General features: G+C 38.6%; 2 protein-coding genes across 3 annotated transcripts in view; both read left to right on the top strand.

Annotated features, from left to right (window-relative positions):
- LOC113679752 (protein MMS22-like) overlaps positions 1–20,683 on the top strand; it is a 32,155-nt gene extending 11,472 nt beyond the window's left edge. Inside the window, exons 7-39 of one of the 2 annotated variants that reach the window (XM_089179908.1) lie at positions 5,147–5,262; positions 5,810–5,923; positions 6,061–6,166; positions 6,527–6,639; positions 7,387–7,452; positions 7,542–7,661; positions 7,969–8,021; positions 8,451–8,510; positions 9,070–9,183; positions 9,351–9,462; positions 9,811–9,889; positions 10,019–10,112; positions 10,278–10,411; positions 10,734–10,824; positions 10,934–10,965; positions 11,225–11,357; positions 12,066–12,152; positions 12,531–12,683; positions 13,782–13,827; positions 14,337–14,417; positions 14,832–14,944; positions 15,430–15,490; positions 15,625–15,741; positions 15,966–16,064; positions 16,371–16,424; positions 16,923–16,969; positions 17,569–17,647; positions 17,761–17,819; positions 18,304–18,398; positions 19,186–19,246; positions 19,383–19,440; positions 19,901–20,034; positions 20,195–20,683. In XM_089179908.1, coding sequence (XP_089036034.1) covers positions 5,147–5,262; positions 5,810–5,923; positions 6,061–6,166; positions 6,527–6,639; positions 7,387–7,452; positions 7,542–7,661; positions 7,969–8,021; positions 8,451–8,510; positions 9,070–9,183; positions 9,351–9,462; positions 9,811–9,889; positions 10,019–10,112; positions 10,278–10,411; positions 10,734–10,824; positions 10,934–10,965; positions 11,225–11,357; positions 12,066–12,152; positions 12,531–12,683; positions 13,782–13,827; positions 14,337–14,417; positions 14,832–14,944; positions 15,430–15,490; positions 15,625–15,741; positions 15,966–16,064; positions 16,371–16,424; positions 16,923–16,969; positions 17,569–17,647; positions 17,761–17,819; positions 18,304–18,398; positions 19,186–19,246; positions 19,383–19,440; positions 19,901–20,034; positions 20,195–20,297 — 2,984 coding nt within the window. In that variant the 3' untranslated portion in view covers positions 20,298–20,683. Of the gene's footprint in view, positions 1–5,146; positions 5,263–5,809; positions 5,924–6,060; positions 6,167–6,526; positions 6,640–7,386; positions 7,453–7,541; positions 7,662–7,968; positions 8,022–8,450; positions 8,511–9,066; positions 9,184–9,350; positions 9,463–9,810; positions 9,890–10,018; positions 10,113–10,277; positions 10,412–10,733; positions 10,825–10,933; positions 10,966–11,224; positions 11,358–12,065; positions 12,153–12,530; positions 12,684–13,781; positions 13,828–14,336; positions 14,418–14,831; positions 14,945–15,429; positions 15,491–15,624; positions 15,742–15,965; positions 16,065–16,370; positions 16,425–16,922; positions 16,970–17,568; positions 17,648–17,760; positions 17,820–18,303; positions 18,399–19,185; positions 19,247–19,382; positions 19,441–19,900; positions 20,035–20,194 lie in introns of both variants that reach the window. The other variant, XM_027196720.2, reaches the window with a different exon arrangement.
- A 619-nt stretch (positions 20,684–21,302) lies between these two features.
- LOC149041833 (glutathione S-transferase omega-1-like) lies at positions 21,303–23,867 on the top strand. The gene is made up of 5 exons (XM_089179918.1): positions 21,303–21,467; positions 21,703–21,865; positions 22,391–22,491; positions 22,642–22,759; positions 23,516–23,867. Exons 1-5 carry the CDS (start codon positions 21,378–21,380, stop codon positions 23,737–23,739), a joined length of 696 nt encoding a protein of 231 aa, XP_089036044.1. The 5' UTR covers positions 21,303–21,377; the 3' UTR covers positions 23,740–23,867.

Genomic DNA, 23,867 nt, shown 5'->3' with positions numbered 1-23,867 from the left:
AAACCACGCCCTCTAAATTAGCAATGCGGAGGCGGGAAAGCCTTTCACAAAATATCGTATCAGAAAGTTTTCGTATCTGCCATTTCAAGTCCCGTTCTGATGAGGAATTTTAACTAACTCAAATGATTTAACTGAAGCAATAGCTTATGAATTCTTCGACATCGGGCGCCACCTTAAAATGTTGATTTATTTTTGTTATCTTTATTGTTTTATAACAACTTGAAAGAGTGCAATGGACAGAAACTCAAGTTGCTTCACTTCACTTTTTCCCTGATCACTAGGCAAAATTGCGTCTTGTGAGGCACCAAATGTCCTCCACCTCTATAAATTAGGGTCATCTTGTGTAGAGTTTATTTTACTATTCTGTAAACAGTTGACAAATTTCGGTGATATCAAAGTAAACTTCCACCGACAATGAAATCCGGATGTTTTTGTCTTTAAGTGCTCTTTCCGTTTGCTAGAATTGTTAACACATTGTGCTATCTTATCATGCGTAAGATTTGTTTTGGATTGTTGTACAATTGAGAAGCCATATGTTGGACTATTGCGTAAACGCATTCCTATCGACCTTGGTGTTTCGTGACCTTACATTGTAGATAAGAAAAATTATGAAAAAATTAAATTCGCTCTAACGTTTCCTCTCTCTTGCAAATGATTACAAAATATTTAGGGGTTCTGATACAATTTAAGCTCTATCATCCTAAGAATGATGCGCTTAGTAAATACACGTAATCCTTTAAATCCCAAGATCGGATTAGTTACTTTCCCCTCCCAATCCTTTTACATTTCCTTATAGTGAAATGAAAATAATTTGTTGTCATATATATAGATACTACCTCAGCTCTCTGTTAGAAGACAAGTTACAAGTCTCAATCACTCCAGGGTGTGAAGGATAAAGCAAGTGATGCCTTTGTACAGTTGCGCAAATACAAACTATTCAGACTCGTTCGGGAGTTTCAAGTTTCAAGTGACTGAGAGAGTATTCTTAGATCTTCGGATACCATGGAAAATAAATTGAACTTCTAAGTTGGAGCATTTTCAAAGTAAAATTTTAAATCGTCATTATAGGCTCTCTCCCAAGTCTTTTATTGTTAAACTACTCAAGACAACCACAAATGATGTTTTATCGGAAAAAAGAAACAACTGCAGTAGCAAAATCACCCCTGCGGACGCCTAATACACCAACTCTTCTTTGTCCATCTCATCAGGAGCACAGGCTCCTTATCACACAAATCAATTTTGTTGTGAAAAGAAAAATAATTCAGAAGTCAATGATATATCATTTAAAGATGATTCCAGGAGATCCTATGGTGTGCGTAAGCTTTGTAGCCCTGATCCTGAAATACTTCGTCCTATGTCTACTGTTTTGCCTGTATATGAGCGAACCTTAAAAATTCGTTTTTATCCCGATATTTTACATTAGTATAGCGCCTATGAGCTTAGAGCAGTTTTTATCCGGTAAGAGGTCAATGACGGTAAATAGAGATCATTTCAAATCATATCGCATCGCTTGAGACACCCTTAGGCTATGGCGAGTGTATTCAGCACAACACAGCCGCATTTAAGCTTCGTCGCGTGAGTCTTATATCTCCGTCTGCATCCAGGAAGGCAAATAATGTATCGTGAGTGACGAGATAATAGGAATGTGGAATGCCAGGTTTTCAATAACGATATTGATTTATTCTCTGTTCTGTACGGTATTTGTCTGTCAGTGCCCTGTTCCTCAAATTTCTCATGTCGATTCTCCTTTCAGTGGCTGGTACTAGCCATTCCATTCATGTAGGTTTGCATAAACTAACCATTTAACTCTTAACCCCTTCCTTTTTCGTCTCTAATTAAGGGTTTTTTTTTTAAGTTTCTTAACTTCATTTTCTATGCTACGAAACAATAAATCCAAATATCTTTTTGTTAGGAGCTTCTTTGTTGTTTGAAGTTAAGGTCACTACAGCAAACTTTATTTAACAGTTAACGCCAACAGAAATTCTCTTTTTTCCTTCAGACAGTGCTTTTTTTTCTCTTCAGCGATTTTCTGCAGACAGGAATGTCTACGGGCACAAACGTTCTGATCCCATTCCGTCCAACTTACTCGGATGAAGTTGCATGTCTCTGTTTTCCTTTCTGATTTGTTTTTTTTTTAGTCTTGTGTGCTTGTCTGGTATGTTTTTGATTTTTTGTCAAAATATTAGATTTGCACGTCATTTATCAAAAGAAGTTTAGATGCAAATTAATTTAAATGAGAGGGCGGACGGTTGTTGCACTAATGGCGTTGTATTTGCAGACGCCCCATTCTGGTCAGTCTCATCGGCTTATCCTGTAATTCATGTTGATTCTGTCATCAATGCCGCGAACTTTTTCAAAATGTCTAGGCTTTTCTTCTCAGCCATTTAATCAGATGTCTGTTTTTAGGTTCTTAGGAGCAGGCGGCAGGGTGGTCGAGTGGTTTAGGGCGTATGTGTTAAATCTGGAGTTCCTTTGTTCCAATCCTCTACTTTGCCTTTCAAGTGGATCTGTTTCTCGGTCATTTCGAATTCATAGCCTTGAACATAGCCAGTGTTCTAACCTACGACCGTTTTGCGCGCCACTGCTAGTAAGCTCTCAGGGGTTTCAATTAAAGCGGTTACCGGCGGTCTATCACCACTTACAAGACTTCTTACCGCCCTCTGTTTAGGCTGCAAGTAGGCTCTTGTGATGGGTTCCGCCCTACGCCTCCCTTTTTCACACAATCGGTAGCCGCATATGGGCGGCCAAATTTGCAGCGAAAGTCACCAATTTAACGAACTGCGTTCGGCAGTCATGTTGCAAGCTGTAACGTATTAATTTCTTGGTGTTTTAGCTTAAAGTTAAAATGAGATAACCTTTAGCATTCAACATTATCAACACTTTGTCGTTTTTTTTCTGAGAATTTTCGACTAAAACATTTTGTCCCTTACTTTAAATGCGACATGTGCAATAAATCTTCAAACTGGTGGAGCAATCATTTCTCCTGTTAAATTTTCAGGAATTCCAAGAGGTTTTAGACGGTGATAATAGGTACTACTGGCGGTAGATAGTACCGGTTACCGCCTGAAAAGTAGAGCACTACTAAGATATTATTTCTGGCGACCTCGTTATGAAGTCAGGTGGCCAAATGGCCACTTTGGAAAGAATAAAAAAAAAGAGAAAAAAGGAGCCGTGATTTGTCTCTTAACAGTTTTGATTTGAAAGAAATACTTTCCTATTACTCGAGTTGTTTACTGTCTAGCATTGACAGACTCTCCAATTAGCACAGATGTGCTAAATACATTCACACTTTACTAAAGCTATTTATTCTTCGTCAATTTTGGACCATGAGCAAATGATCTTGTTAGCCCACTATACATGTATAAAAATAGTTACGTGGCAAACAAATACCGATCAATTGTCAAAAACATCAGTTCCGTGGACGTGTTACAGTAAAGTCAGGTTAAGACTAATTCATGAAATTTTACAAGTTTCAAAGTGTAAGAGGCTTTATTGTATTTCCAAAAGTGGGTTATGTGAGGTTTCGTTGCATGACTAATAATTTATGAATTCGCACATTTGTAATCTAATTGTTAAATTGAATTATGGTCACTTAATTTTATATCCGCGGTGCTTACAGCGTATTTCGCATTACCCAATCATAGTTTAAACACGAAGCATACAATATCGTTGTTATTTGAAAACTCTTGCTTCTTGATGCATATTCGTTTGCACCAGAAAGCCCAAACGTTTGATAAAAACAGAGATGGACGGTTCGAGAGTCTTTTGAAGACGCCGGGTTCCATGTGTGGACTATCGAAATCTGCGGCTCTCTGAAATAGTAGACTTAGAAGTGTCTCGAGCTCGAGGGGAATTTATGTTGAGATCTTGGGAGTGAACGATTTAAATTCCTGTCTCTTTTCCAGCCGGCGGCAGTTTTTATTTGCACTGGACAGATAATATGAGATTATTTTGTCTTTCGAGAGATAACAAATGTACCCTCGGTACTACGCGTGTTATTTGTTCTCAAATATTAATGTAACTTGCTCTTTTTGATGAAAATGATAGTACATACTAAAAATGGTCATGCTGATAATGAGAAAGAATGGGATAGTTGTGATGATGATGATAATGATAATTATGATAAAGTTCTGATATAATGCGTGCTGTCGTTGGCTGAAAGAGCGTGTTTTATCAGATTACAAAACGCGGAGCTGAGGTAAAGCTGTCACGCCATCTGCCAATTTGTACAATGTCCGACTAATTCCCAATTTTCTCTCCAGCTTTTTTTTTTTGTTAATTAGAAGTAAACTTTTTGAACAAGCGGGCCGTCAAGTAGCAACAGAAGAACCAAACAAAAGTTTGTAGGCATGCCAAGCGCCGTATTTGACGAAATTATAGCATGAGCAGAGACGGAAATCACCAAAGACAAAACGAAACGGACTGTCCGAGTTTTGTATGTTTTCACGTTCAGTTAGTTTGTCAATTAAGTGCGTACAGTTATCAAGCTCACACACAGCAAACACTCGTATATAGTTTCGTGTTCAAAACCTTAACAGAACAAAACAGGAACGATGAAAATTATAAACAAACTGTCATAACTTTTAAGAATTTTTACAAATCACGGTGTCAGAACAACTGCGATCCTAGCTCATCATGGCGATCTCCGGTCATCGCAGTGAAGCAAGCCTCAGAAATTACATTGTCGTGAACTATTAAGAGCTTGTTCTGATATCCTTTCCGATGCGTTGAGTGGAAGGCCACATGAGTCACAACAGCTGAGTTTACGGACGCCTTTACCCAGAGCAATCTTTATGTTCCTGTGAATTCGGTTGTCGTTCATTCATAAAACATATCTTGAACAGTTTCTTCTCTAATTTTCATGTTGAAAAACTTGCTTGTTTTCATTAGCCATAATGCGGCCAGGTTTCACCGCAAATTTTACTTTCAGATTCTGTATTTTAATTGAAAAGCTACGAGCAAAAGTTTTGAATTCGACCTGCCGAACTATTTCAGTAAATACAATAATTAGTTTCAAGCAGAATTGATTTCTTTAGTGCTGGTTTCAGGCAAGTTATTAGATCGTGGTTGATTGGCCGGGCTTGGTCCCACAGTCTGCAGTCACCATTATGTATGTGTAACGAGCCCTTGGTAATTTTTATTTCAGGTCAGTCCGACAGTTTTTCTTCAGATCAATTTGTTGACGTGATTAACAGCCTGAAAAGATATACATTTTCATTCCTTTGGGACCTGATAGCGTTAGCTGTTTCCATTTATAACAAGGTGTGTACCTGGATATTCGAGAAAAGTCTATGTTTCTGCTAATTTAAAATACATTTTGGTTGATCTTCGAAACTAACCTAATTCACCAAAGCCAATCAGATTAAAGGCAAATATAACTAAAAGAACTAAAGTAAAATCAAGCAAACTGCTGGAAGCTCCTCCCTGGTATGCCTGATATTACGTCTCTTGTCGAATTTAAGAATTACCTTGGTTCGTTTTCTCAATAAGAGCGTGTCAATTGGTTTGGTAATTTTTTTTATTCTGTATTGTACTTATTGTAGCATGTAATTTTTACTTTTGCATTTTGCCAATGGTTGGTGTGTTGCCTAACCGGCTTTTACCAGCCTAATTGAGATGATGAGATGAGATAATGACGATGAAAAGGGCGGGAAAACGGGAGTGACCGAGTCGAGTATTAGTCTTGCATCTGATTACTTGAGAGGGTGGTGCGAGTTTCCTGGACCAATCACGGACGATAATGAAGCAAAAGTATCCATTCTGGCTCGTCTGAAATCGACGCAAACAGGTTGTGTGTTTTATTTGACAGGAAAACCAGTCAAACGTTCTTCAACTATGTCCATTTCCCTGTGGCTGCGTGGGTGAACTCTGGATCATGTTGATCCATTTGATGGATCATCTAAGCACCAAAACAGATCTCGAGGTATGAGTGACTTCTTCAGTAGATAATCATTGCTGATCACACATTGTAGTCGGAAGACTGTTGTTCAACATGGTGGCTGAAAAATTTTGATAAAAACTCCTAGCGCAGATCTTTTTAGCACATCTCTGTTTTTTCAGTCATTCTGGTCAGCGGTTTCTTCCATCATGTCAGAGATTCTTTATCCCAAGGAGTCTGAGCCCGACAGTCAGGACTCTACCGTGCAGCCCTGGGCCCAGTCCTGTGGTAGGTATGAGTAGATTTTGGTAGATCCTTTACAGTTGAGTTTTCATTAGTCTGTAGTTATAGCAAGCGATTATTTCTTATTATAGAGCTTTTTCCATTAAGGTGCAGGAAGTGATGTAGATTTATTAGTTTTACCTCAAAACACTCTGCGACTGATAAGAGAAACTTGCGCGATCTTCTCAACCAATCAGATGCAAAACTGATACCAGTGATAAACTCTTTTGGTGTTTTCTTTGGCTTCCCTCGAAAATTGCTATCGTTCTGATAAACCTCTAAAGTTATTTTCAATTTGGCCCGACACCACTCACAAAAGCTCTTCATTTACCAACCTTTTTTTTTAATGTGGATTGGATCTTTCAGCTCCTCCAGATTTCACAGTGAAGACGCCTGTTAATTTCTGTTGGTGGCTTTTGACGCATTTGTCCCCACTTTACTGGTTTACAGACAAAGGGGTGTACTCCCAAAGGAAAAAGGTAACAAGGCTGGTGGGGGGGGGGGGGGGTATGACGAGTTAGTATAGCGTATAGCGTCGGATTAAAGTCTTGAAGACGTGAAGGAAACTTAACAGAAATTTATTTTCCCGTAATATGTCGACTCGAACGTGATACATGATAACGAGGCTGACGAGCGACAGCGTGAAGACTTACGTCATACACCACAGTCAGCACAGTACTTAACCGTCAACTAAGGCATGCATGCATTAACGCCATGACGCCACGCTAACCGTCACGTTACGGAGTGCTGTGTGACGGGCGAGCTTTGATTCTGATGAATTTGACAGAAGTGCAGACTTCCATCATCCGATTGGCTTTTTGTCAGTCTTGTTCACTATACTTATTCCTATGCATCTTTACATATATCATACAGAGAATGATAGAGACTTGTATCTGCGACTCTGTTACAGCCATTTTCAATTGCATAGGTATTGCTTCGCTACACTGTGTGATTGGTCAAGAAAACTAGCGCTAACCTCTTAATCAATCAGTCGCAAAACTGAAACTAAACGTGACTTTATCGCTCGCCTTTTCATGCGCTAAAGATAGTTTGCTTCTTTCCTCTTAAATTTCAGATTTGCAATGTGTGCGTTCCTTTTTTTTTTTTTTGGCCATTGTGACTGCAACAGTTTTGCTTTTAAGGCACTCAATCGAAATGCGCTCCTCAATTTTAAGTAATTACATCACCTGCCTTTTTACAATAACTTTCTTCCTTTTTCTTGATAGAGTTGTGTTCCTGGAAACTGGGTGCTTGCCCAAGATCTACTCAAAGCATCTCTTCTAAACAACAAGGTGATAATTCTTTTGTTAAAAAACCTGCTATCGATTATGCGATGCTAAATTTAGCTACATCAATAACGTTCCCAACTGCTTTGTTGCAGGAGAGTCATGAAGAATCCCGCTGCCGCTACTCCCTTCGCTGTTGTATTTCGTTGTCTTATCATTGGTCAGCAAATTCTGATCTTATTCTGTGGCTTTGGGATTTCTTTCACAAGAGATTGGTAGGCCCAGTTTTGTGCTGCGCTCATGTGAGGAAGTTTTTCTTGGAAAGTGCAATTTTTAAGGACAAATTACATCTTCAATTATGCTGACGAGTCTACTTGTACTTGTTCAGTTTTTGTAGAGAGACGCACGACAAACATAAACTTATCATATTTTTCACTCACGCTTATCAATGAATCTTGCTGTAGTAAATATAACTGCAGCTTAAAATTTTCTCTCCTTCATATATTACAGGTTTGTTTAATTAGTTTTTTTTTTATCCATGAACATTTTTATATTTACTCTCTCTCCTTCTTTTTTCTTAAGAACAATTCATTTCACGTTCCTGAACAATCTATGCATGGCTTTGGTCTTGTCAGGTATGGATCTACTCCAGTCAGCAGCTATATTTTCTTTCCGCAGAGACTTCCGACATTATATCCACAAATTCTTGACTCCCCTGTATTTCTACAAAAAAACATACTATTGAGTGACTGGACGGCTGTTGTGTGTCTTCAATATCGGGAAATTTGGCAACTTATCGGTTAAACAACCCGTATATTGGCATTTTGATGTAAACGTTTGTGGGCAATTTATATCAAGCACCAAAGAAAGAGAAAACGCTTAACTTCAACTGGTGTTTGCGTTTCGCTGATAAACATGTGTGCTTCAGCTCACTTATTCCTCAGACACTCGTTACCGATGGCCATTTTTTCTCATAATACCTTTTCTTCTCTGAAAAAGCCAAAGCGTTACACTCAAAGTGCGATTCCATAAAGCGCATCTGACGTGTTTCTACCTTCTTTCAGCTTATCTTCTCTTCAGTGGACGGAGCAGTGTTTGAACAGGTCTAAGGCTTCACATCAAGGGTGAGTTATTACAGCAAATAACGAAGATTGCAAGTTGATCTTATGCCCCATTCACACCAAAGCTTAAACATGTTTAAAAGTTGTTTTGTTAAACACAGTTTAATTTTTTTTTTCTTCATAGAAACTATTTAACCGAATATTTTTGACTTGAATGTAGCACATTGGAAATGCAAGTTAGCAAGTACTTGAATCCAATGGAAAATCAAGTTTTTCAGTTCTCTGTTTATAATTTTCATTCAATGAAAACCAGTTTAACAAAACATGTTTTGCTGGTGTGAATGGGGTATTAGTTTTAAAGTTTCTTTCAATTTGTTATACTTTGCCGCTCATCACCATCTATATTACATTCGGTGTCATATTCGTTGACCTTTTAAGTTAAGAACAAATCATTTCAAAGGAAGACTCAATGAAAGTTTTCAAAGGAAAACCAAAAATTATCGCTGAATCTTTCTTTGAACCAGACTTCTCAGAAATTGAGATGTAATCTCGTAGGCTACTTTAAGGTAACATGGAATAAAGGCGATTTGATTTATTAACTGTAGCGTTTTGTTTCCAGCAGTGTTGTTCCAGAGCATGAATCCAGTTTCACTCTCTTCTTACGGCTGGTGTCAGTTCACCTCACCAAATTACTTAAGAGTGGATCGTTACAGGCCTGGAAACAGATGAAGGGCAGGTAGAAAAGGAACAGACACCTTCGATCTTTTTTTTTCTGCACTTTACTTCGTTAAGTTCGTTCGCATTTTCTGCATTTGGTCATTAAATTGTCAATCATGAGAAATATATGTATTATCTGCGATTGACAGACTATTATGAAGCAGTACGTTTCTATTTTATCTTTAGATTCTACTCAAAGTTCCATAAGCGCCGTATGGAGGAGTTGAACATCACAGGACTTCATCATTTTATCACTCTTTTTCTTACTCTTTCCTGTGTAGCTGACCTAGAAGATGTAGTAAGTTATGGTATGCCTCTGTAGGCGTACTATTTTATTCTAAATGGCTATGTTGATATGAACAAGTGAGAGTTATTAAGCATATAACAACATTGTAACTCGAAACTCTTCTTGTTGCGCAGGTTGTCATAAAAGAACGGAACGTAAATTGAACGGGGGAGAAAAATTGGGGCTAAATGATAGGTTCTGGTCGTTGGATATTCCATGGTGGGGGTCTTAGGAAGGGTTCCATATGGACAGATGGGTGGATATGGAGGAGCATAGACTCTGCTGGGATCGAGTTTGTTCTCCTCGTTGATTAACGCGTAAAATTACTCGAAGAAGTCACAAATATCTTTTCTTGCACAGGCGCACAAGATGTGTTCGTTTCTTGACTTGCTGGACTTTCACAAGATGGCCCAGGAAAAGAAAATTAGTGTCTGGAAAGGTGAGGATATTAAGAATGAAACGTAAAAGGAAGAAAGGTGAAAGACAAGGAGAGGTTGTAATTTAGACTAGTTGTGTATTTTGTAATAATTATCAGCTATCATACTATTTGTTTTCTCTACATAATCAGGGCTTTTTGCCTTGATGCTCATTTACAAGGAGAAGAATGTGGATTTTGGATACTTGGCGGAAAGATTGTCGTACAGTTTTGTCACGGTTGCGAGGTGAGAATGCCAATCTCGTCAATCAATCAGTCAGTCAATCAATGTTAATGTTTCCTTCATAAGCTTGGAAATACGGATAAAATTTATCTCTTTTTTTTGTATTAGAAAAATTGTTTATCAACATAATTGTTTTGGGATAAATATAGAAGCTGTTGTTTCTTTTAGGGAATACACGAATTCCTCTCGAGATAAAACTCATCAAAAAAACTGCTGGCAGTTGATCACACTATATCTGGACAGTACACAGGATGTGTTCGAACACAAAAATAAACAGGACTTGTCTGAAAGTAAACTGATTGGTAAGTAATTTGGAATTTGAATACGTGTGAGATTTTCTTCGAGGACTGCTGATGGAGATTGAGTTTTTACAAGTTTTTTTTTGTTTGTTTCGCGTTCACTTTTAATCCCTCATGTGAACTAAAACAGCGAAAACGTATTAGCAAGTAAGGCCGAACGGCAAAGATTAAGAGAAGCCGATTAACCTCAGTGGGCTTGCATGTTTTTTAATTTTTTTCTTCAACGTAAAGTATCTTTTTGCCCTGAAAATAAAATTCGTTGTTGGAGTTCTCTGATCTCCCTCGTCTTTGTTTGATTGTTTGTTCGTTTGTTCTTTTTTTTCAGCTGATGGATTTCAATACCTTTTACATTCGTGTCGTGACAATGAACTCCGATACTTGCTGAGCTTTGTACAGACAACTCTGGCGTCATTAACGTACGGGTGAAATGTAACAATTACAGGAGTCGTTCTCTAGCAGATAAGTAATTTTCTTTTGCTTGAAATGGAACCTGCCATCAATTTACGCATTTTACTTTTTTTATAGGCAAAAGTACGGGGGTAGACCAGGATTCTCAGGTACTTGTTACGTTTTTGTTGTTGTCGTCGTCGTCGTCGTCGTTGTTGTTGTTGTCAAGTTGTTGTGTCATGGTGACTAGTAGAGATTGGTGCGCTGATGCAGTAACGAGAATCTTTTTGTAGCTTTTCTATCCGGGATAGATCCTAGGTAATGGTTAACTAGTTTGCCTTTTTCCAAACAACATTGTATAGCGTAGTATACTAGTCCAACACCTGTCACACGTTACTCGCATTCAAGTGTTTTTTTTTTGTTATCTAGACGCTGTCAGTGTGATGTGGAAGCACGTGTTTAGTCACGTGAGGACCCTAACATCTGACGGTCTGTGTATCCAGTCGGTACCCAGTCCCTTAGCTGACACGTTGGCCGGCTTTACACTCTCTGCTCTCGACAGGTAGTAAGCGCCTGCTAGATCGGGTGGCATTGTGAAATGATATCATCAGAGACAGGTGTTTCAATAAAAGCCGGGGTATCAGCTGTCTACCGCTGCCTGCAAGGCCTCTTACCGCCGCTTGTTTAGTCTGTGAGGGACCTCTCGCGTTTGAGTTTTGCTTATGGCACAGCCGCCTATTACGTCGTCGGCAGCTGCTTATGAAAAATTTATTGAAACACCTTTAGTGTTCGATAGTAGATTTTAATTGAGGTCCACCACAACTTGTGAATGAACGCTTAATAATGACGTCTCTTTTGAAAATTCCTTTTCATGCCCAATGTGAAAAGATCTCATGAGTTTTCTAGATCAATAACGCCACGTAAGAAAGAGAAACCAAAAGCTTGCTACAGAGAGCATATATCTTTATCTCCGCCATAAAGAATTTACGTTCAATTACGACACTGAAAGTGTTTCTAGATTCCAAAAAGTAACCTTGAAATTCGAAAATTTCTTCAAATGTGCCAAGTATTTGACTATGCAACCCGGCCGCACACGCCAAACCACGTGTGTTTCACGATCAGAGGCTATTCTTGGTAAGATTATGCAAATGAAAACAGGGCAATAAAGGAAAACCAGTGCAGTTTCGGATAAGTTACTGCTTACTTGATGCCCTCGTTTTAGTAATTTTGCCGTAGTTTCACTACTCTGTGTTTTACGCGTATGTTTAAGATATCCTGAGGAAGTCACTGGCACAACTGGGGTGACGTTTACCAGTCTGTTACGGGATCTTGGTATTAAAGACGAAATGTCCGCAAGGTATGTAGAATTCAAAACTACTCTAACTAGAAATTGTCTTCGATCACCTGTTAAATTATACTTCGAGAAGTCCCTCCTTCTCGCCTAAAATCTGTCATGCGAGTCCAAAATATTGGGTGAAAAAAAAGTGTTGTTTAATGGCGCACTTCGTGGAACTCTGGGAGTTCGAGTGTGAACGCGGCGCAATAACAACAATTCCTTTTTTTTCGCTGATGTTTTTTGGGCTCGCGCGACGGACTTCGCCAAAAACGATAGACTCATCGTGGTCTACCGAAACATTTTCACAGCCAACTACCATAGTGATTGTGTGAGGAGAATGAGAGAAGAGAATGAATGTCTTGAATTAAACGCAGCTATGTGTAATATTATTGGTTGCAGCTTTTGTTGTCGATTCCTATGTCACATTTTACCCTGTCCTTCGGCAACGACGGCAATTCAAGCAGAGAACATGGAAAGAGACATAATCCACGCGTGGTTTAGATGTCTGTTGCAGCTACCACCCTCTCATGAAGGATTAACAGAACTAACCAGGTACCCCACCCCTCCCTCCCTCCGTGAGTTTGTCACATGGGGAAGAATTTGTGATTAGAAACACCTTTAACTTGTGTCACTAGTGCGATAGAAATAAAGTAAGCCCGTTCAATCCCCCCAGTTCCGTCCGATTTCCGACAGTTCCTTTTAGTTTTGGACGATTTCGTCTAACATTGAATGTTATCATCCAATTTCAGACGGTTCTCTGATTTCAGAGGGTCCAGTGTAACATCCAACGTTTCCGTGAGATTTTCGGAGGGTTCGTCTAATTACGGAGGATTCCGTCCAAATTTTGGAGGATTCCGTCTAAATTTTGGAGGATTCCGTCTAATTTTGAAGGATTCCGTTTAAATTTTGGAGGATTCCGTCTAATTTCGGAGGGTTCCGTCTGATTTTGGCGGGTTCCTTCTAATTGTAGAGGTTTTTGTCTAATTTCGAAGGGTTCCGTCTAATTTTGGAGGGCTTCATTTAATTTCAAAGAGTTCCGACTGATTTTGGAGCCCTCCGTCTTATTTCGGAGGGTTCCTTCTAATATCGGAGGATTCCGAATAATTTTGAAGGGTTCTGACTAATTTTGGATTGTTCCGTCCAATTTCGGAGGGTTTCGTCTGATTTCGTAGGGTTCCGTCTGATTTCGCAGGGTTCCATCTAATTTTGGAGGGTTCCGTCGGACTTCGTAGAGTTCCATCTGATTTTGGCACCTTCCATCTGATTTCGGAGGGTTCTGTATAATTTCGGAGGGTTCCGTCTGATTTGGGATGGTTATGTCAAATTTCGGAAGGTTCCGTCCAATTTCGGAGGGATTCCTTGTGTTTTCGAGTTTAGCTGCACATTTTATGTTGTAGTGTGTTTGTACTTCATACTAAAATTGATATTATTTTAAGGGTTTTCTACATGAAACCCTGCTTAGAGAAACTTGGCGACCTTTCCCCATGTTATCGAAGTGAAATGAAGGTGATAAAAAATAAAGTAAAATCTTAAAATATGGTGTTCAACTCAACCAAAGGATGAATTTTTAACATTTTGAAAAATTTCCCTTTAATTATAATGTACGTGTTGAGTTCTTTGTAATCGTTTTCTGTTTCTTTTGTCTCACAGGGCAGTGGGTAAATTACCCGAGCTGGAGAAGCTACTGAGGGGCCAGGTAATACCACTAACTTAACTTCACTGCCATTGCGGTAACAGGTCGCAAAGATGCGCTTTTTCCTTTTTGGATACAACAAGAACGGTGATATCACTCAAACCTCGATATTGTAGACGAGGGCAGTCCCAAAAGCTATGTAATTGGCATCCAATCGTGCTCTTTTCGAGATTTTCGCGCTGAGTTTTGGAAGTGGTCCTATGACGTGACCGATTAGTAATCTAAGAGCGCTCCATTATCAGGTCTGGCAAGACTGACTATGGCTCTTGCCCTTGTAAACGGAAGATCCACTGAGCGAATTTTTGCGTGCAAATGCACTTCTCCTATGTTCTATACGGAAAGGCTAGTAAAACCGTTTGTGATTTGATATCAGGCACTCGTAACTTCCGCGCGCGATTTTTACAGTGGGTCCGCGCAGGGTTTTTTCCTCAGGAAACTAATCAAGAAAGACATAGACCTTCAATTGTGCTTATTCAGTGAGAGGTTTTAATACATACTTGTGCTTCTTATAGCCTGGATTCGGAACTGGTGAAAGTAGTGAAACATCGTTGCAGCTATTTATTGTTGCGCTAGGGCGTCATCACGCATTACTGGTAAGTAAAACTTAGCTTACGGAGAAATTTCCAACTGAGTATCGAAAATAACCACCTATTGCATTTGTTTTATTTTCCTACGTTGTGTTGTTCATTAAGAAAACTCATGACCCTTTTTCAACCAATCAGAAACAGAACCCAAACCAATGACAATGTGTTCAGCGGCTCTTTCCCGCGCTTGAGCCCGATTGGCTCTAGGTGATGTCTAGCTTTATTTTGATTGGCTGTCGTGATTACTATAAATTTAGGTCCCATGACGTTTAATCGGCATGCGGCCCCATAGTTATTGATAAAAGAACAGTTAACTATCTTACTTATGAATTGTGAAAACTTCTGGAATTACTAAAATTAATAATTTTTGCCCAACGCGGAATTTCCCAGACGAATACATAACTGTTTCCATTATGTCTACAGACAAAGTTTGACGACTCAATCCAGTTCCGCGAGACAGTGCAGAGATACCTGGGTGACGTCATTAAGTATGTTGACCACGTGCTAAAAGATGTTGGACCTGCGAATCTACTGAGGTAAGTAACGAAAATACTACCTGCCCCATATGCTACAAAAATAGCTGGGAAAAGCTCCGGGCATGCGCAGTTGTGGACCTCCAAGCTCCTTAGTCTTCATTGAAATAAAAGGCACTCTGCTGTGACAACCACGACGAAAGAGGTTTTACCACAAATACGCATTCCACTGATACATGGTTTTTAAATATTGACGGATCGTATTTTCAAAACACGTCTTTAGAAGTGATCGTTAAAATGATTACCAGTAACTTAAAATGTGAACAAACAACGAATAGCGTAAAAGCTTTTCTCTGCGAACATTTTCATGAAAGGCTGGCTGTGAGTTACGAATCAACAAAGTCTCTTCATTTGAAAATCTGTATGTTCTTGTACTTGCTATAATTTCAAGGTGGTTCCATTTAATATTATGATCAGTTTAGGTAAAATGTTAAGGTAAATATGTGTGAGGTAATCAGTGGTGATACTATTTGTATGTTTTTTGATAGGATTGCATATCATGTTGCTGGACTTCTGACCAAGCATTGCTATAAGATCATTTACAGCCGGGTAAGGCGTTAGTACCGTTTTTTAGAATAACTTGAAATTTTACAGATCTTTTCGCGCAATCAAAGTTGCTATTAACCTTATTTGAAGGTTGAATGACTTTCGTCTTCTGTGCAATCTCTCTTTATTATTTTCAGACTCAACCCAGATGTCTTTTTCCTCGGTTGGTTGACCAATTTGTTCTCCCACTCCCTAACAGCAAGAAACCTGTTGCACCTTTGGTCATGCAGTGTATCAAAGCACACTTACATCAGGTATTTGGATCAAAGTATTCGAGTAATTCCCAATTTAGTACCGAAAGAAATTTGAGATTTCATTGGTTTTTCTCTACTTCCCACCGTGATTGGTCAAGAAAACTCGCAAACAATCAAATACAAACTTGACTGAGTCTTGTTGTCGTGCGCTTGAGTTCCCATGGTTGGCTACGTGAGGTATTTTAAACATTCGCAGTTTATAATTGTGTTTTTTTTTTTCGCAGTTTCTACAGGGTCTTGCCTGCCTAGATTTCAAGAGAGATGAATTTATACGGAGAAAGATTAAACAAATATTCATCTCGTACTTCCGGCTTTTCAACCAGGTAAGAGCAACTTTCATTCAACCGAAAGAACGCGCTAAAGAAAGTTTGTTCGCCCAGGCTAGAGAAAAATTGTTGAGCATTGCAATTATTAAAATGGAATATTTTTGATACTTCTTACATCGCAATTTTCCAATCTGCGCAGTCCTTTATGGTTGTTGCAACAACCGACGAGAGCCTCAATGGTGTAGTATTGGACTTTAAAGTTTTCAGCCAACCAAAGCAATTTGGCTCCTCGCTCTTACGTCCTAGACCGACTTAGCTTTTAGAAGAAATGTTTTAATTTGTTGAAATTATTTTTTGTCACAGATTTTGCCATCTTCCTCTCAGGCAGCCAATATTCCGACTAAGAACCCTTTTCTGGTATGTTAACTTGCTCATTTACCATTTATGGGTTGTTACATATTCAATTTTTTTTCGATAGCATTAGATGTTTTTTGTATGCATATCACCGCGCAATGACGACAGAAAGTTTACGCATGACAATTACGGCAATAAAACTTATATTTTCCAAGGTGGTAGGTTGCAGTTTGTTGTAATTTTATCTATTCTGAATTTTTTGTTTTTGTTTTGAGTATATGCCTCCCTCGGTGGTTTTGAATCTCACCAAACTAGCGGGTTCCCGCAAGTTCGACGCGATTTTGAACGTCACAAAAAGGAGGCCACATATTGTAGCGTATTTTCTATCCTTCTCATTCACGGCGAATGGTATTTTTTTTCCTTTCTTTTTATTTCTTCTGAATTGATATTTGGACTGAAGGAGAAGTGAACAAAATAATGTTTAACTTTTACCTTCCGCTGTTATCGCAAACGTCATGCACAACAATAATTCTGAGTGCTCTCTCTATGGACTTTCCACAGGTAGTTCTCAAAGGATCATGTTTAACCGATCCTGCACCTGAGAACAGGTTTGTGAAACAGGAAGGAAGCTATAAATAGCTCATTTCTTTACATCATTTATGAAAGACACTCATTGCACTCACACGGCTTCCATTCTGCATTCGCGAAAAATTATGAAGTCTTTGTAATCTTTTCTTAGCGATTGCCATTACGAACTTGAGTGTCGTAAAACCAAACTAAGTCATTAACAATGGCTAATCTGAGCGAAGGAAATTGTCATCAGGGAGCTTGTGAGAACTTAAAATAAAAGCAAGCAACATTCCCACCAAATTGTCTGAAGGGCGGGAAAACGCGAAGGATCAAGTTTCGATTGGTGTTAGTTTTACATCTGATTGGATAAGAATGCGTCGTGAGTGTGCTTGTCCAATCACAGGGCGTAGTGAAGAAAACCCCTTGCAATCCTTATTGTCTACAATAAATGAAAATTGCTCCCATGCGAGAAGCACAATGGAAATTCTGAAACATAGAAAAAATAATGGGAATATTATGTTCAGTGTTTAGACTTGAGAATGTACATAAAGATCAACAACTTTTTTTAGAAGGTATAAGTTCCAAGAATGTTGTTAATGCTTTCGTTCTATAAAATCGTTCTATTTTTTCACTGTAGCGAATTCCGCCAATTCGTTGTGGAGATCATTCAAGAGAATTTCTTGTGCCTTCCACAGCAGCCTGCGAATCTAGCGACAGTAAGTTCCTTATTTAAATGTTGTTATTGATAAGTTCTTATAAGGTAAACTTTAGAAGAAATGATATCAGAAAATTGTTGTTTAACTATTCGGTTTGCGACCTTTTTTTTCAGACTTTGTCCTTTTTGGAGCAGTTATTTCGGAAAACGCTCTGTTCTACTGAGACAGCAAGGTACTAGCAATTGATTTGTAGACATTCTTTTTTACAATTATCTTTTTGATTAATGCCTCATTTGTCTTTCTTATGGACAATAGGTTTCACAGTGAAACGGGTTCGTTTCAATATACTCCATTTTTAAAGGGGCAGCGACTTAAGCGAATGAAAACTTAAAGGGGCTGTGTGCTCAATCGTTTCGAAAAGTCACTTTCCTAGAATTCATTGTGGACAAAGAAACCCTTCCTTCCCTCCCTCCATCCCCCCTCACATGACCTCTGAAGACGAGGTTGGAATGCACACGGTCTAGATCGGTCCAGTGGCAAACCAGAAACTAGTCTGAAACATTTTAGACCCTGTGCGCGTGAAAGTGACGGCGAGGAAATATGTCAAATTTAATCTTCTCCTGCGTTAAGGATCGAACAGATAAATTCAGGGAAGGAAATCGTAGCCAGGTAAACGGAGAACAAAATGGATCATTTTTCTCATTTTTCCATTGCAGAAACACCCCAGTTTTGCTAGAATCTATCATGTTTTGTTTACTAACGTGTAATCAGTTTACCGCGGGAAACGAACCCCCCGAGATAAGAAGGCAAGGTAAAGGATTTCAAACATAATGGTAGTTGGGTTGTTATCTTCTTGTTTAATACACTTGAGATAAAGTAAAATAGTTTCTCGTGATGTAGTCACCCCCGAGCTGGACTGCGGAATGTCGAATGCATGCTGTGAATCCTAAAGTAAGATTGTTTTTATTTTTCTGGTGGGGAGAGCTCTAGTCGATATAGGCTAAAGTAATGAAATTTTTATTGTTGTAATATGCATGTATGTATGCATGTATCAAAGTGGTAGTTTCTAAAGAAACTGTGATGCTACGTCGATGGGAGAGTATAACAGGGGATTGTCTAACAGGCCCTTCGTCATAGCTGACGAAGGGCTAACGTTTGAAATGTCAGCCTTTAAACTCTTTAAGGTGGCCAATTTCCATTATCAACCCAGTTGATAATACTAAATATATATCAACTTTATTTATAGAGGGTGACAAAAGCCAATTAAAAACTGAAAAAAAACTTGCGGTTCTCAGTATCTTTTCTTAATGTACTCATTGTTTGCATGTTTAGATTTGAGGGGCTAACATCAGACATCAAGACATTTAGACATTACTGGAAAATATGATGCAATAGAGCTGTTACAATTTTGTAAAGATAGTGAAACCTTTTCCTGATCGTTTTCCCGGTTACATGAAATAAAGTAAATAATAACAATAATGGCTGCGGATGGACAAGTGTGATACATGTTGTGGCAAATGGGAATAGTTACTGAAGGGTGAATTTTTAAACAGGCACATATTATGGTGAATCTCCTTTCGTTTCTTCTTTCATTTCAGCCACTGAAATCTTACGTTTGGTGGTTGGAGCTTGTACGAAAACGCCGGAAATGAACTCCAGGTAAAGAATGAACTTGTTGTTCCCTTAATGTACGTTTCTTTTTCTTTTCTTTTTTTTTTTTTTTTTTTTTTTTAAAAAAAGGTTGTCTATTTAGAGGGTAATGTTGACATTTTGAGGTGATTTCTTTGTTTTTCAGGGAAGTTCTTTTGCCTCACTTAAGAAATTTCTTGTACAGTAAAATCACTCTGTACCAGGTGAGATTGTCTGAGATAACAGCTATGGGCAAAAATAACAACTACGTAGGAAAAATAACAAACATAACATGCTATTTTCCATTTTCTTCTTTTATGATAAGGCTTTTCTTATCAGCTGTGGGTGTCACGGGTTCAATCATGATCAGTAGGCATGTTCTCCTTACTATTCTCTATACATTTCCTAAGGTCCTGACGAGGGGAATTTGTTTAACAGTCAGGAGGCCCTTTTGTTGGTAATCGTTTCTTTTACTCTCGTGACCTTAATGTTTGATTCAGGGGTGATATTGTACGGGGAAATAAGATGCCAGTCACTCATAGGGTGAAAGGGTTCATTAACTGGAAGCTGATGAAAGGAAAAATGTGAATGTTTTTGCCTGTTACTGACGTTTGTCGACATTTCATTTCCGCGCATTTTTTAACTGACGTAGTAAAACCTTACTCGCTACTCTTCTTTTTTCAGGGTTTAGTGTTTAAAACACTTGAAACACTTGTCCCCTTCGACTCAGACCTCGTCACGGCGTTGATACCCGCCTGTAAACAGGCTGTGATACAGCTCGAACAGAAGAGGGGAGTGGGAACTGACATGCAATTGAGGTAAGCTGATTACTCATAGTGCACAGCCGCGCCTCCCCCACCCCCACCCCACCCTCCAATTTTCTTTTAAATACTTTATGGAAAAACTTTATTTCTTACGAATCCCTTGCATTATTAGGATCAAGTTTCATTATTTTTGTCTTTTTGCATTGTGCTGTAGATCTTCGTTTAAGTCATTTCTGAGTAAACTTGGACACAGCGGCGGAGAGGCAATCAAAGATTTCGAGAAGGAAGATACGGCCACAACATTGAATGTATCCTGATAGCAATGGTTTTAAGAGAAGTGATCAGTTGACACAAATGCCCTGGAGAAGGACTTTACGAAAGCTGAAGAGGAATTAAAGGCAACTGCGACAGTCGACGAAGTGATTAATGTTTTGGCTCATAGTGAAGAACACGTTAGAAAAAAAAAATTTTCGTAAAAAGATATACAGAAAAAAATGAGAGTGAATGAAGTAACTATTATTTTCTCTAGCCTCATTATTAGCCCATGTCACATTTCACGTCGTGGAAAATTTAATTATTTCGGGCATGAAACAGTTGATATGCATAATGGGAGGGCTCACTGCGGTGAAAAATCGTGTTTTTATTTCTACTAATTGTATTCCAAAACCTACGGTGAAATAATAAATCTCTGTCTTTAGAGCAATTTTTGGGGCGAAGGACTACACTCTTTTTCTTCTTGAATTCCACCCATTCACTAAAGTTAACCCCCTGAAAATTCTTTTTCAGGAACTATAAGAAGTATACTTTAGTGATGGTAAAATAAATCAGATAACTTAGATACGTCTTTGAAGTTAAACCACTTGATAACTGTCCAAATTTGCCATCAGGAATACGGTGCCGCTTAAGACAGGTTTGACTGTAACCGTTTCCCTCCCTCTCCCCCTCCCCACCCCTTCGCCTCGTATAAAAAGAATTGAAGGGTCAAAATACATGAATCACACCCGAAAGAAAACTCTGTGGTCTTGTCCTTGCCCATTGTCCATGGGCAAGTTACTGGAAAATTCCTATTCCTTTGGATTAGCTCGCGTCCAGCTCCAGTCGCGTCGAACAAAGACTAACTCTGTGGCAGTTGGAACGTCTTCGTCCACAATAATGGTTCTATATCGTGAGAAAAATGATGAAACGTTCGCTGGGGAAATTGTGTTCGATCCTACCGATGTATTGCGAAGAACGATTTCAGTCGTGACTCGACTGAACAAAAATAAAGCGTGACTCATCAGGTCAGCTGTCTCAACATGAAAGTAGCCAATACCGGGCCGTCAGTGTGACGCTGCAAAAATTTATGGTCGCACCGTGACTGTTATAAGAGTTGAGTTTGCTTTTTTTTTCGTGGAGAAATGGCTCACTTTTCGAAAGGATCTGACAAGCCGGCGCTGAAAGGCGAGAGCCTTCGCCTTTACAGTATGAGATTCTGTCCATTTGCACAGGTAAAGTACATCGTGTCTGAGGCAACGTAGCTCGTAGGCGCTTTGCATGTTTCTTTTACGACTGTTTCATTCACTTGTTTGCGTGCGCAGCACATCATCGTGTTTTGTGTTTTTTGTTTGGTGCTTGTCTTTATTTTCGATCGTTTGGCACATTCTAGCAAGCTTCCGTAATAAGCCATCATTTCCATACTTCATTGTAGTTTGAGTTGTATTCATCCCGGTGATTTATTTGCAGAGAGCACGACTTGTGTTAGCAGCAAAAGGAATCGAGTACGAATGTGTGAACGTCAATTTGATGGATAAACCAGAATGGTTTATCGAAATGAACCCAGCTGGAGCTGTCCCAGTGATCGAACTGCCTGATGGAAAGGTTCTTTATGAATCTGCGATATGCTGCGGTTGGTAAAATGTTTTTTGTTGCTGTTGTTGCTTTTGTTTCGCGCTTCTTAGTGTTTGACGCTAAAGGAACGCACGATTCTCATCTCACTTTCCGGCCTATGATTGCAGAACCAATAAAACGGTCCAAATTTGATTTGCCAAAAAATTGTAGGAAACTCTGAAGCTCTCATAGAAACTCTGCATGGTTTAAAATTTCCGACTATGAACTTGTGTGGCCAATCTCGGCAACCATTGGTAAACTAATTGGTGTCCCCAATTAGCTTATCTATAGCTAAAAACATTGACACGTTAATTAAGTTTTCATTCATTCATTCCTTCAACAGTTTTTTAAAGTTTCTCCTGCTTCACTTTAAAACCTTTGGGAACTTTTTATAGAGATAACATAATAGGCCAAATAATCATAAATGTAGCCCTTTCATTCTCACCTAATATTTAAGGAGCAAGCCCTTTTTAGTTCTAACTTTTTCTCAAGCTGAACTTTCTTCAGACCCTTTGTCAACTCCTTGTTAATTTTGTTTACTTAGAATTTTTGGAGGATTTTTATCCAGAGAAGGAACATCTATTTCCAAAAGATCTAGTTGAAAAACACAAGCAGAGAATAATGGTTGAAGTTTTGGGAAGCAAGGTATGATTGATCTTTATTAAAGCTGTTTTATATAATAAATGGTACTAAGTTTGAATCACATAGCAAAGACTTGGACATGGCAAATGGCAGGTGGCAGAATTTTTTAATTTAGTTATTGGGAATGATTGGCATATGTATTATTTTTTTTAGTTGATTCCTGCTTATTATAAAGAGATGCTGGGTAACGGAAGTCCTGAAACAGTGGCAGAACTAAATAAACATCTGACTGCTTTTGAAAAAGAACTGAATGGAAAAAAATTTGTTGGAGGTGGGTTATGAAATAAACTGCACCTGACAACTTTTTCTTATTTCAGAAGAGTGTGATTAGAATGTACATATTTCTTGGATTTCTAATGAAAATCCTAAAACTTCTAAACTTTACTGCAGAAGTCCTTCTGACAATTTCTAAATGTGGCTGAAAGATCCCCTTAAATTTTCATCTGAAGTCCAAAAATTTTTTCATTTAACAATGCTAAGTATCCAGTCTAATTTGGCAGGTATATGTTTCCAGAGTAAAATTTTTCTTCTGGAAAATTGACAACAAAGGCAATTAAACTCACACAGATCAATATTTATCAATCTGTATCTGCCAGTTTCACTGACACAAGGATAAATAATTGTTTCACATACATACCACACAGAAACTAAAAAATTAGTTTATTTTTGTCATTATTCTGAGAAATGGTCTAAAACCAAACTCTTGACACATGATTTTGTCTCTTCAGTTCTTGCCAGTCACTTGCAAACTAGCCAATCAGCACATGTGAAAAGTATTATTCATTTGTGTGGTGTACAATAATAAAAAAGTTATCCCAGTTTTTATAGTCTTTTCCTTTTAAAGCAAAAATCCACTGAATTGTGCTTGGAGATTTTTACATTAAAAAACACATTAGACACATGGCAAGATGTAGGACCCTAGAAACATAAGAAGAAAACTGGGTGTTTGGTTAATTTGAGTATTGGAATGTTGGGGAAAAGTATCACACATAATAAAAATGCATACATTCCGGCTTTCTTGTAACAGGTTCAAGTCCCAGCATGGCAGACTACCTCATGTGGCCATGGATTGAACGACTCTATCTAATAACTGATCTCCTGAAGGGGTTCCCAGTGCTCTCAGCCTGGTGTGCGGCCATGAGTGAAGTGCCTGCTGTGAAGGAGTGCTCTGTTCCGGCAGAATGGCACAAAAAGTTCTATGAAGGCTACAAAGCGAAAAATCCAGATGCACAGCTTGTTGGTCTCGAATGAAAAGCCTGAAACACAAATGTTAAACACGATCCTAGAGATACCGACAATGTAGAAAGGATTCTGTGTTTATTAATGATCATATAGCTGTGTACGAAACGAGAGAAATAAAAACTAAAGAAACAATCGCA

This window comes from Pocillopora damicornis, chromosome 8 (assembly GCF_964200805.1).
Source record: "Pocillopora damicornis chromosome 8, jaPocDami1.2, whole genome shotgun sequence".
NCBI lineage: Eukaryota > Metazoa > Cnidaria > Anthozoa > Scleractinia > Pocilloporidae > Pocillopora > Pocillopora damicornis.
The sequence above is the reverse complement of the archived record's forward strand: the minus strand, read 5'-3'. Positions and strand labels throughout refer to the sequence as shown.